The 16,141-nt window shown below is 53.5% G+C and overlaps 1 protein-coding gene across 3 annotated transcripts in view; it reads right to left on the bottom strand.

The window, feature by feature from the left end:
• MN1 (MN1 proto-oncogene, transcriptional regulator) overlaps nucleotides 1-14,136 on the bottom strand; it is a 42,148-nt gene extending 28,012 nt beyond the window's left edge. For all 3 annotated transcript variants that reach the window (XR_016444338.1, XR_016444339.1, XM_090063902.1), the window contains exon 1: nucleotides 10,730-14,136. Coding sequence is in view for 1 of the 3 variants with exons in the window: in XM_090063902.1 (XP_089920028.1) it covers nucleotides 10,730-14,000 (3,271 nt within the window). In the remaining 2 variants the exon portion in view is untranslated. The remainder of the gene's footprint in view (nucleotides 1-10,729) is intronic.
• Nucleotides 14,137-16,141: the final 2,005 nt, after the last annotated feature.

A 16,141-nucleotide genomic window follows, 5' to 3' on the forward strand; every position in this document is an offset into this window, starting at 1 on the left:
CTTCAGCTGGCTTTTTTGACAATTAGCATAGCAAAAAAATGTATCTGTGAAAATAGGAGCAGAAAGAGGCAGCAATAATGGCCAATACAACTGGACAGTAAACAGTTTTATCCCCTTTACCTAGCTGAAGTCTTCGCTGCAATGCAGTAATTACAGGAAACTACTTCTGTTTTAAGGTTTACATTAAAATCTTTCCAAATTTAGGGCCAGCAACCATCCCTTCATAACGCTTAAAAGGCAGACATAAAAATGTAATTGTATCACAGTCTCTCCAATTGTATGTTTTCCCAGCTCTTGAAGTTCATATTTGCCCGATTCAAGAAAGAGATTTTCAACCTACTCTTTTCTGTGACTGAAAAATATTTGAGAGTCATTTGTGTAAATGGATTTTAAAGAAATTACCCAAATGTGAAAGGCTTTGGGTAATTATTTGGACTAAAACATAATCACTCTCTGAAAAAAAAACAAAAACAAACACATTTTAAAGGCAACATTTGTCAGCTCATAGAAGCAAAGATTTGCAGCACTCAACTGGCAGGCAGCAAGTTGAAGCTATACTCTCATTAGCCACTGTCAGAGAAATCAGAAGTAGGACTACAACGAGCTGCTCATGCAATACAGGAGATTTGCGACCCGATGCAGGGAGAGCAGCAAGCTCCTCTCCATTTCTGAAGCCCCATGTATGTCATTTCTTGGATGTGTGTCAGTCCAAGCAAGCAAAAGCAATGAAGTGTGTTAGCACGATGCATCCGCAGGACACGTTTCTTTACACAAGAATATTTGGTACCGTTTTGTATGCGCACAAGCTGAAGCTGTTAGTAACTCCAAGGATTTGGTGGTTTCTTTAGGGTTCAATTTGTAACTTTTCACATGACCACTGCCTCCATCTCCCAGCACAGAGAGCATGCCAGCTAAACCCATACCTATTTTGCAGACAGCTACAATGAATTAAAAATTGATGCTCTGAAACTTTCTACTGACTGGAACAAAAGAATCAAGGAGGATTTTGCTTCTGTACATCTGTGTGGTCTTTCCTATTTCCAAACAGCTCATGCTAGTCTTTAATTGTATTCAGAAAGATCTCTTCCCCCCCCCCGCCCAACACACACCTCGAAAACTTAGGAGTTACACGTGAGAACACATGCAGCGAGGGCGCGGGTTGCTCCTCTGATCACAGAAAGACATCATGTGCCTCTACTCAAGGGTAGCCAAGAGGGCTACAGCATGATTACTGCATCAACACATGCTCGTACTGATTGGCGCTATTTTGATCTCTAGAAAATTACTTTGGTTTTATTTTGCGTCTTGTTTTTTAAGTGGAGTTTGAGACTGGCTGTCTGACCCAAGTCAAAAACACCTGGACCAGTATCCACCACTGGCTCTTTGTTAACAAGCTAACTGACCAGCGCACCCATTGCTTTTACTACTTTTAAAGCTTTTCGGGATTGCTTCGTCTGCAGTACTTATTTTGCCACCATTATTTTAAGTGATGAGGACAGATAGGACATAGCAGAATCCTGCACAGTGGGCTAACTTGAATCGTTCTGCTTCTGAAACTATTTGGGGTGAAGTCTCTGCACCCCTCAAGTACACCAAGGAGCTTTTAAATCGTCATTCTGGAGCCAATGGAAAAATTAAACAAAGCACATTATGCAAATTAAAGCCATCTATTAATACATAAAGTTAGCCACCTACTCCACGCATCTGTGATGTATTCAACCCCGCAGCCTTCTTGGTGCTATTATGCTACATTAATAAAAGGACACAAGATGCTTAACTTACTGCTGTTATTTAAAAGGCAGTTCAATGGACCAGAATAAGTCAAACAAGTCACTCAGGGGCTCCTCTGCACCCTCGGTCCTGCCTAAACAAAGGAAGAGCCCACTTCATGCCAGGGTTTTACTGTACATCACTGGGGCTTCCTTCGCTATCGCTCAGGTCTGACAAACGGGTGCGTGTTATTACAGACGCCCTGTTTCAGACCCACGGGCAGTTGCGTTTCCTTTCCCCGTCTTCAACGGGAACGGAGAGAGACCTTCAAGGAGGACAGTTGGGCTCCAGAGATCCCCCCACCCGAAGTAAGACGAACACAATTGGCGCACGGGACTTAATTACCGAGCAAGAGGGTCTTTCACACTTCTTCCCGCTGCAGGACACTTAAGTGCATTTTGTAACGGTAGGAGGCAGAGGCCGGGACGGCATGAACGCACGTGCTTACCAAACTCGGCTCACTTCTAACTTACAGCAGCTTGGGCTACTCGAGCTCCAGGCCCCTGATACAGGCCACTTCCGTCCTGGTCTGCAAACAGCGCTCACCACGCTGCTCCAGCTTCGGGAACCTATTCCAGTCCGCGGCACGTCCTGGACAAAGGCTGCCAACTCGGAAAAGTTGTGCTCAATGCCACCGTCCTTTCGGCACATGGCTGCGTGCTCACCAGGGACTGACCGGTCTCTCCTCTGGTGCTGGGCTCGTCTCTCTCATCATACTCAGCTAGAAATTCTTCAAGCCAGGGAATGCCTCAGATTTGTAAAATGCAGCATGTCGCACCAGGCCCATGTATGACACTAAGACAACGATTTTAAATAATAAGAAAAATGGGACCCTTCGAACAGCTTCCAGCGCAATCGAAGCCACACATAAACCCAAGTCTCCATGAGTGCAGCGGTAATGAACTGACCGACTGTGCCATCTAGCCAAGAGATGGGATACTCACGCACACCCCTGTTCTCTTCTATGTGGCTGCATTAGCCTTACAGACAATCAAAAGCTCCATCTCGACCAGTGGATCGGAGAGCACGGGCAGCACAGCATCCCCTGGGACACCTCCGTGGTTGCGGCGCGGTCTCATTTTATTTTTTAGAATCTCCTTCCACTATTTCCATCCTTCAAGTTTTGTCACTTCTCTCACACAAGACTGAAAGGTTTTTAAATGTCACGAAATAGGAAGTTACACAGAATGTGAACAAAAGTTTTTCTGGAAGGGAAAAAAAAAAGATAGAAAAATCCTAAAATTCCAGCCTCCTAATTATATTAGTACAGTTTTCATCTCCAAGTATTTACTGACCAAGTTATTTATTACTTTTGCCACCAAACAGCTTGCAAAATAATTTCTTTTAAATGGTAAATAGTATGACACCTACCCACTTGTTTGCACATGTTTTTCTATTCCTAAGGCAATTTAAAGTCTTAATTCTAAACTAAGGAAGGATTTTTATTAGGTTTGAAATGTTTTTTTTACTGGCCTCACTGCTACAAAGGGCAGCCCTTCTTCAGCATTAGGATCTTTTTACGAGCAATCCAGATTCTTTATAAAATGTTGTTAACATTAGCCTTAATTTTTAAAGATATAATTTACCACATAAATATCCTGCCTCATATTGACTGACTGATTAAATGTTTCCTTGTAATCACGAACATCAAATCCCAAAAGGCCTATCAACCCATATCCAAATAAAGGGGAAAATTATATTGCAAATCATTTCACATCGTCTCGCTTTTCAGATGCACTAAATATCGAGCAGAAGTTAAAACAAGCCAAATGCACAGAAGTGCAAGCAGCCAGCCTAGCGTCTAGACAAAAGATGTGAAGTAGACCTTGGAATAAGACACTGCGCAGGAAAGTGCTAGCAGAGCTGTGTAGGCCTCGTACACACATTGTCTGCGTGTCTAATCTCAGAAGAACTCTATTTACTTTAACGCAAAATCTATCATTGTCGCGCTTAAACACGACCAGATTTGTGCAAACCAAACCAGAGAGGGCTTCTTCCAACAACCCTCAAAGCCTCACAGAAATCCAGAAGCTGCAGCTTCAGGCACTGCAATTCTTCCAGTTAAAATACTACAGAGAAGCAATAACAATGGTAAGAGCACAAGACATCCTAAATAATGCTTCCAATAAAAGTTTAACACACAGACAAGAGGTTGTTTTTACTAACTGGTAATGGCTGATGCGCGCGTGCATCGTTGGGAGCGAACAGTTTTAAGTAAGAGCCACCACTTCCGAATCCATCATCACCACCCCATATCGTGGCAAGAACTTTACTAAAAGCTCACCTTGGAAAGGGTACCAGTGGATTAGCCCCAGTCCCACCCAAAAGCAGCACGCTGTACATTTACACAAGGCTTCCTGAAGAGACACAAGCCCTTTATACCATGCTGAACAAATCCGAGGTCTCTTAAACCAACCACTGGGCTGGTACTGATAACTGAGGAATGAAAACAAGTGTCAGAGAAACACTAATAAAATAAGTGGCAATGCTTCTGAAGTGACGCTAAGTGCAACACTAGTCAAGTACAGTTAGAAAGGAGCACGCTTACGGACCAGCAAGGCACACAACAGACTATGCCAAGCAAGGGAAACCTAAATGCTTTCCCCACGTCTGTGGCCTTTTGTCATTTGAAAGCAGAAGAGCAAAACAAAGACTGGGGTTTTTTGCAATGCCATATCACCTCAGAGGCTCTCTCTGAAGTAATATGAAAGTCAGCTTGTTAAAATTAATGGATTAGACCTCCAGCTGTTAAATTTACAGTCTTCAACGTAAAAGGTGTTTGACTTCGGAGCTCTGGCCTACCCTACTTGAAACATGCTTCAAATTGTAAAAAACTTCTCTCTGTGGCATATTTCTGCAAAAAGGGTGGGGGGGAGGTATTGGTAATTAGCAATATTTTAACAAGACTATAATGCAAAAGAAATTTCAAAGAGCAAAAAGCAGCCAAATGCAGAAGATATTCATGTCTTTGTAGCGACAGCATTAATAATTAATACATTGGAGTGTACTTCCACTTGCAAGCAAGAGGAAAAAAAATCTGTTTAATATCTATTTGAAAGACTGAATGTTGGATAACATAACTATGGTGCGGAAAAATCAGGCTGGATTTTACATGTCTAAGATGAAGCAAAAGGATCTTCAGTGCAATTTCAGATAATACATCCCATTTCTGTACCACTTCTCCCCAAAGTGAAGGCCTTAATGTAACAATGCCCACGAAAAAGAGGGCTACCAAGTGCACCGAGTCCTACCCTAATGAACAAGGCACATTTTTTTTAAAAAGCCTTTCTTAAGACAATACGGCTCAACTCATCTTACTTAAAATTTTAAAAAAAAAAAGAAGAGCGATCCCAAATAGAATACATTTTCCTCCTGAAAAGACACACACAACTCTTTTTGGTTTCCAAGACAAGAAGTCAGCGTAATTTGATGGGATGATTGCTAGTGCCTGCATTAGAGGCCGGCTCCCGATTGGTATTCTGAGGTTGACATAGATTATCTATGCCATTATGCATATGAAGCCTTCCGGCCTGAAAATATGGTCAAGAGGATCTATTTTGCAGTGGTTACAAAACAGGCAACAATCGCTTTCCCCAAGAATTCACCTATTACATTAGGGATTTTTAAATGCAACCCAGGAACCAGTGCTGCAACTGTTTTGGGGGACCGCCAGGAAGTTTTGCAAAGAAAATACATAAATAAATAAATACATGCTTGCTCCGGCACAAGAGGAGTCTGTTTAAACAACAATACAGCCAGCTTCTGGAATATGGGGGGGAAATCCGACTGAGTCCTGACAAGTCAGCACTGTATATTTTTGTCAGACCTATACTTGTCTTGTGCACGCACGCCGCGCACACACCGGCGTACACATAGTTACTTATAAATATCCACAGTAAATAATGAAAGAGTCATTTGTCTAGTACTAAAATTTTATGTGCCTATATAAAAGCATTTTGCTGTACCAGAGCCCTCATGCTGGCCCAGGAAACTGGGGAGGCGAGGATTTAATTGTTACACTCATCAGAAGGGTGTTTATTTTTAGGTCACTCTTTCATTTGGTGCCACATAAAATCAGAATTTGTTACTCAGGAGCAACAAAGGAACACGAGTACCTTTGAGTAGCATCTAGTACTATCTCTTTTCTTGGAAAACCCCCCCCCCCGACTTAGTTTTTATAGTAAATTGTCCAAGCATAAATGAAAACATGTTAGAAAAAACCCCATACATTACACACACAGACAACTGAAAAGAGATGCTGTGCAATATAACCACACAGGAGAACGACGCCCTGCTTTTACTTTTAGCATCTAGCTTCATCGTGTTCCCTTTACCCATCAAGACCTGAACATTCAGCATTGTGAATTTAAAAAATACCTGCCCAAATGTTTTTAGTGTCTCTCTCTGACATACACATGTGCTCCCCAGTCTGGGTGTGCACACAAGCTCCTTACTCAGGTAATCCCCCAACTAAACCTCATCCTAATAATATAAATTTGTTTTGTTTTAATAGCCCACCGGAAGCCAAGTCTGAACTGGTGTTAATTTTCAATAAAATGATGTTATATCTGCTATTCTGGGCTGAAGCACGCAAAGGAAAAAACACGCAAAAGAAGGGGAGGAACCCTAAAATGCTCACAAGTTACTCAAAGGGCAATAAATCCACACACTTTCTGCACTAAAAAAAAACAAACCTGTCAAAAATAGTCACAGCAGCTGATAGTGAAAATTTTCCCTTGCCCCGTCTCCGAGATTTGACAGATAAACCTATGAATATTTTGTCTCTGGGAATATAATGGAGAAACAAACACTTCTGAACAAGAGCATTTTTCTACTAAATGATACTGAGCACCAGTGACTGGGCAGCCTAAACGATATGGTGCCATTGTCATTCAAATGAAGACAAAACCGGCCACAAACAATCTTGCAGATTTTTTTTAATACAATCAGAACAGTTTAGAAAGATAGCGTTAAATCCAAATCTAAATGCACGCTGAAATCTTCCTTACAATCTGCAGAGGGAGTATTCCCTACCCATAAGCCTGCCCGCTAACCCAGATCATTTATTAAAGATGGATATTTCATATCTACAGTGTATATCGCATAACTTCTTGGCAAAGGTCGCTGCATTTCTGGTAACTGTTAAAATTCCTCGTGGAAGTTTAAATACCTCTATCAAACAGACACAACAGCAATAGGAGTAAGAAAAATTCACTGCTCGTTTGGCCAGAGTGAACTAATTCCCAATAATCCTTATTAGAGCACAAATGAATCTCGTATCAGATACTGCACGCAATGGTATTTATGTGTTTGAACCACCCCACAGGAATTCTGACAAACTCTGTTTTAATAAGCAAATGTATTCCCTTGGTAAAGCCTCTCCAAGAATTCAGCAGGTTTGGTTTTATACATTTTTAAAACTACCACAGAATATACGGGGAAGCGAAAGAAAGCGTCTGTGTGACAAAGACCAGCAGCCAATCTCAGTGGCTCATTAATACTTAGTAGAAACATGCAAATGTCATTGGTTGGTTAATGTTTTATGCTGATGGCCTTGCTCAAAAAATAAGTTCATCATTACTGTGAAAAATTAGCAAAGAGCCATAGATCAAAAGGTAAAACCGACTGGACTGGACATGCCTTGGAATTTGCCCATTTTCATTTACAAGAGCCACAGAGGGTAACCACATCTATTTACATTCTCCCCGATTAACACCTGCGTGGTTTTAGGTTACATATTCCTGCGGTGCAAATGTCAAGTGAAGGCATCAATATGGACCTTCAAAATTTCAACAGGGGGGGAAAAAAAACCCCTCCAAGAACTTAACTACTGGCCTCCCAGAATGTATTAATCAACTTCATTCAAGCCATGGTTTTCCTAGTTTAGCCAAATTAGCCATTATAAATTCTTGCTGAGCTTTAAAACCACACTGGGTCTGGTCCCTCCCTACACTGAGCTGTGTGTTAAGAGTCAACAATATTTCTTTACAGTGACTCAGTTAATAATGAAGGACATTTAAGTGCTGGTTGGAAAGCAGTGAAAGGCATTAAATTATATCCAGCCTGTGGGGCTTGATTTTGGTTGGGGGTGGGGGGCTGGCGGGAAGGAGGGGGCAGGGGTTGGGGTGCAGGGAGGCACATGGGCCACCTCAGTACAAAGAACTTTATATTGGAAATATTCCTACTTTAAAGAACTATAAAAGCAAAGAGAATAGGAAGAAACGTCTAAAAACACAAAGTTTCACAAATACACTCATTTCAGAACAGCTGCATATTTAAGCGCGCATACAGCACGCAAGTATCCTGACATTGTGTCCTGCCATCTACCCATTAAGTCACTGCTCACGCAAAATGTTGACAGATGTGACCAATCTCTATTCTGATATCACTAACCAGAACCAGGGCAGACCTCTACAGCCAGGGCAACACTCAAACAAGTTTTCCTCCGGTAATTTGGGTGTTAACAGCACGTTTGAAGCGATCCCGTCTACTGAGTGTTAGAAAACGCTTCATTTAAAAATTCCCAGAATCCCAGCAGAACCGGATCTTCAAATCCCCTCCCTTCTCTTGCACACACACACGCGCGCGCGCACACACTTTTGATAACGACCTGGAGAATATGGAGTACTGATTTCAAAAGTCCAGGAGTTCAAACCCCTCCAGTTCACACCACGCTGAACTCCCTAAAGAAGTGTCCAGAAGAATCAGTGCAGCCCAAAGTAGTCTTACATTACGCACAAACCAGGAGGCTCTCTCTCCTCCCCATATCCCAGCGGGTACGTTGCATACACAGAAACTCAGCAAGCACATTTGAGAAATCAGAGTACTAGAATACTAATAAAATTAAAAGCCATAATAAATGCAGGTCCTCTCTCCCTCGACTGGGTTACGTGCTGCTAATGCTTGAATCCAAACCACGGCTGTTTAAGAACTTACGCCCGTTTTACATGCGCGCAACTGCAAATTGTAACAAATGTTATTTTAGGCAAATTCCAGGCAACTAAAAATGCTGCAAACTTCAGTCACGTGATGCATAAAACCCCTTTCCTTAACAGCAGCGAACACATAAGGATGGGATTCAAAAGTGAATCAGTTCTCATTTACAGTGGAAAATAGCCCACCTACTGTCTCCTATCACCGCATCCGCTAATTACAGTGAATTTGCTGCTTCTCCTGCCGGCCTGGAAGAGGTGCCCGTTTAAACCTCCCCACCAGGAAAAAGGGAAAGGGCAAGGAATACACCTCTCGGGCGTTACAGACTTAGGTCAACCTCTGCAGCAGCAAAACTTATCCCTACACAGGGAGACTCGTTAGCTTTCCTGAAAGCGAGAACAGCTATCACAGGAGTGATGAATTGTTCTTCCTACAGCATTTATGATCAGCGTGACAAGGAAATGAAGAAGCGACTTCCTCAAGAGCACCAGTGATTAGCAAACCGGACCTTTTTCAATTAACATCCATGTAGGGGGATTGTGCGTGTGCGCAAATTCAACAGCTCGTGCCACATGCACACAAAAAATACCTAAGACAAAATGCAACATCGTTTTGGTTTTTTTTCCAAATCCAAGATATTAAAATCTAAATTCTTGGTTTCATTTTCACCCCCAAATCTGCTTTTAATTAGAGTGCAGTGTGTGCCTGTGTCTGCGTTAGAGTCTGGCAAGGTAGAACTGACAGGAACTGTGATTTGTGCTAACTAGCTATTGATCCAGTCAGATCTAGATGTTGTGTACAAGAAACAATAAAAGAGAAGGGGCCAGGAAGGATGCTGTGTGCAACTCCATTTAAAAATGGAAAAGAAAGGCCCCAAACAAACCAATTTATGTCCTTGCCTGGGTGAAGCACGGAGAATGCTGATGGGCTTCCTAGAGTCTGCTGTGCATGCTAAACACACTGGCTTCAAATGAGAATCTCCTGAGCTGGGCATTAAACACGAACAAAGAGACAAACAGCGGGGGTAGCTTTCATGCTTCGGGAAAACCAAAGCTGGAAAGCCAACCCGAACTGGGAGCAGGAATGCACCGAGTTTTCAAACTCCCCACCCCCCCCTCCTCCCCGGCTGCCTTTTCAGGGTCCTAATATCTCCCTTTACCTAAAACACCGGCTTAATAAAACCAGCGGCAAAAAAGCAACTTTTTGGAGGAGGCAGATTTGACTCCAGCTTGCACTCAAGGAGATGAAACATCAGCTTCTCAAGACACAAATACCACATTTCCATTGCTTAAATTATGCACGCGGCCCGAGCTGTCTAGGGTGACCCGTCTACACGTGTGCACCTCTGATATACGTGCGTGCGGATTACAGATAACACATGCACACACGCCAGGAGAGAGCTCGGGAAAAACGGCCCGGATACAATAAAAGAGGAGCCCCTCTGATCCGAAGTCATCTCCACGTTAAGTAGCTTTTATAAGGAACCGCTCTCCATCGATACACGTTTCTCAGCCTATGGATTTATGATGCCCTCTAGATACCGAAGGAGATGGCAAACGAAAAGTCAGGTTGAAATTAAGCATCTGTCAAGTCAGCAAGCTTTATCCTGCCAAAGCCCTGAATCTGATGTCACGCTGCCTCTGTGCTAAGGCTCGGCCGCAGCGCTGCTTTTCTGCAGTTGGACACCCTCGGCCGGGGGCCCGGGGCTGCGGCACCGCCCCGCAGTGCCCTGCCGCGGGCTGTCACCTTCCACGACACCCCCGCGCCGCGAATCCCGCCCCCACGTCAGCGCGAGGTGCCCTGCGGGCTCAGGCTGCCCCGCCCGCGGGCAGGAGGGGCTGGTTTGCGGGCCGGGGCCGGGGCCGGGGCCGGGGCCGGGCGGGAGGGGAGGGGGCGCTCCGCGGCCCGGGCCCGGCCCGCTGCCTCCCGCCAGCGGCGGCGGCGGCGGCGGGGGCGGCGGCACGAACAGCCGCGGGCCGGGCCGGGCCGGGCCGGGCCGGGCCGGGGCGGGCGCGGGGGCAGATACCTTCTTTGCTGGGGTTCTGGGGCTTGGCTTTCTCCCAGGGCGCCACCGGCTTGTCCTCGTCCGGCCCGTCCAGCAGGGCCTTGTCGCCGGGCAGGTACCAGGTGGAGTTGTGCTCGGCCATCAGCGAGTCCAGGTCGATGGTGCTCATGGCGCCCTTGCCGCCGTCGGGGCAGCAGGCGCCCAGGTCGCCGTCGCCGTTCTGCCCGGCGCCGCACTCCGCCTTCTTGCTCTTGAGGCCCAGCGGCTGGTCCTCGGAGATGCTGAACTGCTGGCGCTGCAGCTGGATCTGCGCCTGCAGGATCTCCAGCGGGTGGATCTCGTCCTGCGCGGCCGACGTGCTGCTGGGCGTCCGCACCTGCTCCAGGCCCGGCGTGGCGGGGTGGGTGCTGCTCAGCCCGTAGCTGTCGGGGGTCGAGGTAGAGGTGGAGAGCAGGCCGAGCGCCAGCGGCTTCTGTCCGTTGAGCAGGGCGTGCTCGGGCCGCGGCGGCGGCGGCAGCTTGGGCGAGCCGCCCAGGAGCGGGCTGCGCGCCGGCTTGTCGGAGCTGGACGACACCTCGTCCTCGGCCGCGTAGCTGCTGCTCACGTCCTCGGCGAAGTCCACGGGCGGCGAGGCGCCGTCCGCCTTGGGCGCGCCGTCCAGCGAGGCCAGCAGCTCGGGCTGCTCGCCCAGCAGCAGCTCGCCGCCCTTGCCCCACGACGGCGAGGTCAGCGGCTTGTCGTGGCCCGGGCCGCCGCCGCCGCCGCCGCGCTCCCCCGACGGCGCCTGCTGCTGCTGCTGCTGCTGCTGCGGGGGCGGCGGCTGCCCCGGGCTCACCCCCGCCGCGCCGCCCCCGCCGTCGGCCGCCAGCTTGTCGAAGAAGCTGCCCGGGCTGACGTGCCCGCTGTCCCGCTTCCGCCGCCCCCGCCCCCGCCCGCCCGCCGCCGCCGCCGCCGCCGCCGCCTTGCCGTCGGGGCCCGGCGCCGCCTCCAGCGCGTAGCCCGGCGACAGGCTGCTCTCGCCCGGCAGCGCCTGCCCCGCGCCCGCCGGCTTGGCCGCCGGGTAGTAGTCGGGGCCGGGCCCCGGGGCCGCGCCGTCGGGCTCGGGCGCGCCCAGCTTGCGCTTGCCGTCGGGCGGGCTCTTCTTGCCGAAGGTGACGTTGAGGTTGGGCGCGCCCAGGCTGGCGATCATGTTCTGGCAGGCGGTGGAGAGCGCGGCCAGGCAGCTCTGCCCGAACACGGCGCTGTCCTTGCCGCCCGCCTTGCCGAAGGAGCCGAGCGACAGCGCGCCCAGCTTGCTGGCGGCCGGCCGCGGCGCGGGGGCGAAGTCGGGCGAGGCGCCGTGCGGCGTGGGCTGCCGGCCGGGCGGCCCGAAGGGGAAGCCGGGCGGCGGCGGCGGCGGCGGCGGCTGCGCCGGGGGCGGCGGCGGGGGCGGCTGCGGCGGCGGCGCGAAGTCGGCCGGGGCGCGGCGCTCGGCGCCCGGCGACGGCATGGGCGCGAAGGGCGGGTGCAGGCCGGGCGAGGGCAGCGCCTCCAGCGCCGGCCGGAACAGCAGGTCGTGCGCCTCGGCCGGGCGGCGCGGCGGCGCCAGCAGCTCCCCGCCCGCGAACCAGGCGCCGTCCACGTGCGCCGCCTCGAAGGCCGCGCGCGCCCCGCCGCCGTCCGCGCGCTCGAACCCGCCGCCGCCGCCGCCGTGCACCTCGCCCGGGTGGCCGAGCGCCTGCAGGCCGGGCGGGCGCAGCCGCTGCGGGGGCTGGTGCTGGCTGCGCGACGCCATCTGCTTGATCATGAGCGCCGCCGCGGCCGCCGCCGCCGCCGCGCTGTGCCGCTGCTGGTGGGGCTGCTGCTGCTGCTGCTGCTGGTGGGGCTGGTGCTGGTGCGGGTGCGGCTGCAGGTCGGGCGCCTGCAGCGCGGGCGCGAAGCCGTCGGGGCCCGGCGGCGTGAAGTCCCCCGGCAGCCCCGCGTAGGCGGAGGGCGACAGGTGCGCGTCCAGCGCCAGCCCGCCGCCGCCGCCGCCGCCGCCCCACGACGCGCAGCGCTCGGGGAAGTCGAAGCGGGGCCGCTTGGGCGCGCTCAGGTAGGGCGCGTCGAAGTGCTGCAGGCGCTGGCTGGCCGCGGGCGGCGGCGGCGGGGGCTGCCCCACGCCGAACACGGCGTCGCCGTAGGGCACGGCGCGGTTCTCCAGCCGGTGGATGGGGTACTCGAAGGCGGCGTGCTGGTGCTGGTGCTGGTGCTGCCCCGCGCCCGCCCCGTCGGGCACGCTGGCCTCGGCGGCCGGCTGGCGCGGCAGCGCGGGCGGGCACGAGCTCTGGCGGGCCAGCAGCCCCGGCTGCGGCGGCTGCATCAGGCCGTGGCGCCCGGCCGGCTCCAGCGCCGCGGGCAGCTTGCGGCCGCCGAAGCGCTCGTAGAAGACGCCGTGCGGGGCGGGCGGCGGCGGCGGCGGCTTGGCCAGGCCCAGCGCCGGGCCGCGCGGCACCGGGAAGCCGGGCCGGCCGTAGGCGGGCAGCGGCGCCTGGGCGTCGGGCTCGGAGGGCGAGAAGCCGGGCAGGTCGAAGTGCGCGCCCGCGCCGTCGGGGTAGCTGTAGTCCAGGCCGTCGGCGGGCGCGGGCAGGCGCCGCTCCAGCCCGTGCGAGTCGGCGGCGCCGTGGAAGGAGGCGGCGCGGTTGGGCGACTGGTCCAGGGGCAGGCAGGGGGCGGGCACGGCGTGGCCCGACACCGGCCCGTGGTGCGGCGGCGGCGGCGGCGGCTGCTGGAAGTCGGCGCGCGGCTGCGGGGCGAAGCCGTCGGCGGCCGCCTGCGGGTCGGCCAGGTGCTGCTCGTAGCCCTCGGCGAAGGCGGCCTGCGGCTGCTGGCCCTGGCCCGGGCCCGGGCCCTGCCCGCCGTAGCCCAGCAGGCGCCCGCCGTGCAGGCACGAGGCGCCCGGATCGGGCCCGAAGCCGCCGCCGCCGCCGCCGAAGGGCGGGTGCGGGTGCGGGTGCGCGGCGCCGGGCGGCTGCTGCGCGCCGAAGAAGCCGTGCGGCTGCGGCTGCGGGGGCTGCTGCGGCGGCGGCGGCGGCGGCTGCGGCGGCGGGTGCTCCAGGCCGCCGCCGGCGCGGGGCGCGTGGAAGCCGTAGTCGGGCGCCAGGCTCATGCTCATGCCGAGCAGCGGCGGGTCCAGCGCCGCGTCGGCGGGGAAGCCCGGCGCCGCCTTGAAGTGCGCGCCCAGCGGCTGCAGCGCCGCGCCGAAGGGCCGCTCCAGGCTGCGGCCGGGCGGCTGCGGCTCGAACTGCTCCAGCCCGAACATGCTGCGGGGCATCCGCGGCCGCGGCGCTGCGGGGCCGGCGCGCGCCGCTCACATGGCGCGGGACGGGGCGGACGCGGACGGCGGCGCTGCCCTCGCCCGGCTCCGGCGCCCGCTCGCTGCTGTCGGCCGGCGCGGAGCCGCGGACACAAGTTTTGCATTTCAGCCCGAGCCCGCAGCCGCCAGCGCTGCGCCAATGAGCGCGGCCCGGCCGCGGCCCGGGGCGGAGCCGGCGCCGAGGCAGCGCCCGCCCCCGGCCCGAGGGGCGGCCCCGGCCCCGCCCCGCCGCCGCCGCCGCCGCCGCCGCCGCGGGCAGGACGCGCCCTGCCCCTCCGCGAGGAGCCCGGGGCAGGACCCGCCCCCGGCGCTGCACCTGCCCCCGCGCCCGCGGGGTGGGGGTCCTCGAGGCAGCGCCACCAGCCGCGACCCACCGCCCGGCTCCGCTCGAGGGGGGGGGGGGGGCGGGCAGCGTGACGGGAAGCCGCCCCCGAGGACCACAGCCCTGGGACCATTGTTCTGCTGCACAAAGGAGCCCGGAGGACCAGACCCGCACACCGCGCTTGGAGAGCCGGGCATCCTGGCTGCGGCCGCAGGGCAGAGCGGGGCACCAGCTCCCCCCTCGGGGCAGGGGCCAGCAGCAGCGCCGAGCACAGCGGGATCCAAACCCCGCGCTGCAGCCCACCTTGTCATGTTATACGTAGAGCCCGTGTACTACCTCTCTCACAGTATTAAAATGATCAGTACAGAAAATAAGCCATGAATGTGCCAAATACGCTGGCTGGCAAGCCACAGGAGGCCAACGCCAGCCTGCAGGAGCACCAACGATTAGAGAAAGGCGGCGGCCCTCCCAGACCTACTCTTGTCCTCACACGAACGACTGCGGCTGGAGGAGCAGGATCGGGGCCCCGCTGAGAAACGAGAGCTTGGAGATGCACCGGCCCCTTACTCCCTTCTCAGGAAACCCAGGAGTCTGAACCGCGCCGTGGCGCTGTCTACACAAGCACTGGAAGGAGACGGGGTTAGAAGCCTCCTGCGCCCGGCTGGTGCTTCAGGAACCAGCGCACGGCCCGGGCTGGGTCGAACACAAAACCCCTTGCAGGCACAGCCCCGTCCTCCCAGTCCCAGCCGATGACGACGACGCAAGATCTTGGACAGGCCTCGCCGGGCGGGAGGCAGATGTGTCAGACCTCCGGGACTCGCTGTTTTGGACCTCACAAAGACTCGGGTCACCGCTCAACGTAGTTTGCCTTCCGCTTTTACCAACAAGGCGCCTGCCGTGCCGAGGCAGCTGTTGCTGAAGACGAGGGCTGAGCCTGCAGTGACGTGGAAGTGTGTTACCTTCATCTCGAACGCTGAAAACAGTGCCCGCGCCTATGACTGCTCCCACCTGATGTTGCGCTGGATCCCAACGAACGTTGCGGCCGTGGCTAGTTCGTCTTTGTTGGCATCACAATCGCTTATTTTCTGAACAACAGGCCCTCCGGTTAGTGAGTTAGCCACATCTTTAAAAAACGAGTCCATCTAAACTTTAGAAGTCTGTCCAGTAAAGAAAATGTATGAGCATTACAAGATAAACCAAGCTCAGCTTGGAGTCTTGCTGTCAGTCCTGACAGGTCACGTGGCAGCCGGCTAGGACGGCGGATGCCGGCCTGCCACGCTGCCTCCGCGGGCTGGGGGTGGTCACTTGGCCACGTCTAAGCTCAACCAGAACGTGGAGGGCTCAGATGGCTGAACCCTATTCTGCTAGTGAACAGTAATGCCACTGCTATTTATCTATCTATATGTGCATCTTTTTCTTTCTTTTTTACTGGAACCCCTTTTTATTTGTTCATTCTAGGTCGGCATAAAAAAAAAAAAAAATCAAATCACCAATTAAGAAATGAGCCAACCAGCACTTGGTATAGCTGTCAAAAATATTGTTGGAGGTTATTCATTAATGTTGTAATTATTCTGTTGTATTGCCACCACCTCCTCCCCTTTTTTTCCTTTTAACCAGGTTCTGGTGTCCTGCTACGAAATGCTTCAGAGAGGATGCAGTGCTCAGATGACCTGATGAACAAGGTGAAGGAAGGCTAGTTATCACAAGCAAGTGAGGAAGTCTTGCATTTTGGGTGCCTGGCGCATACTATTCTTTTTCCTTCCATGTTGTAGAAAGC

The sequence above is a fragment of the Crocodylus siamensis genome, chromosome 9 (genome assembly GCF_052110815.1).
Source record: "Crocodylus siamensis isolate JL-2025a chromosome 9, ASM5211081v1, whole genome shotgun sequence".
In the NCBI taxonomy this organism is placed as follows: Eukaryota; Metazoa; Chordata; order Crocodylia; family Crocodylidae; genus Crocodylus; species Crocodylus siamensis.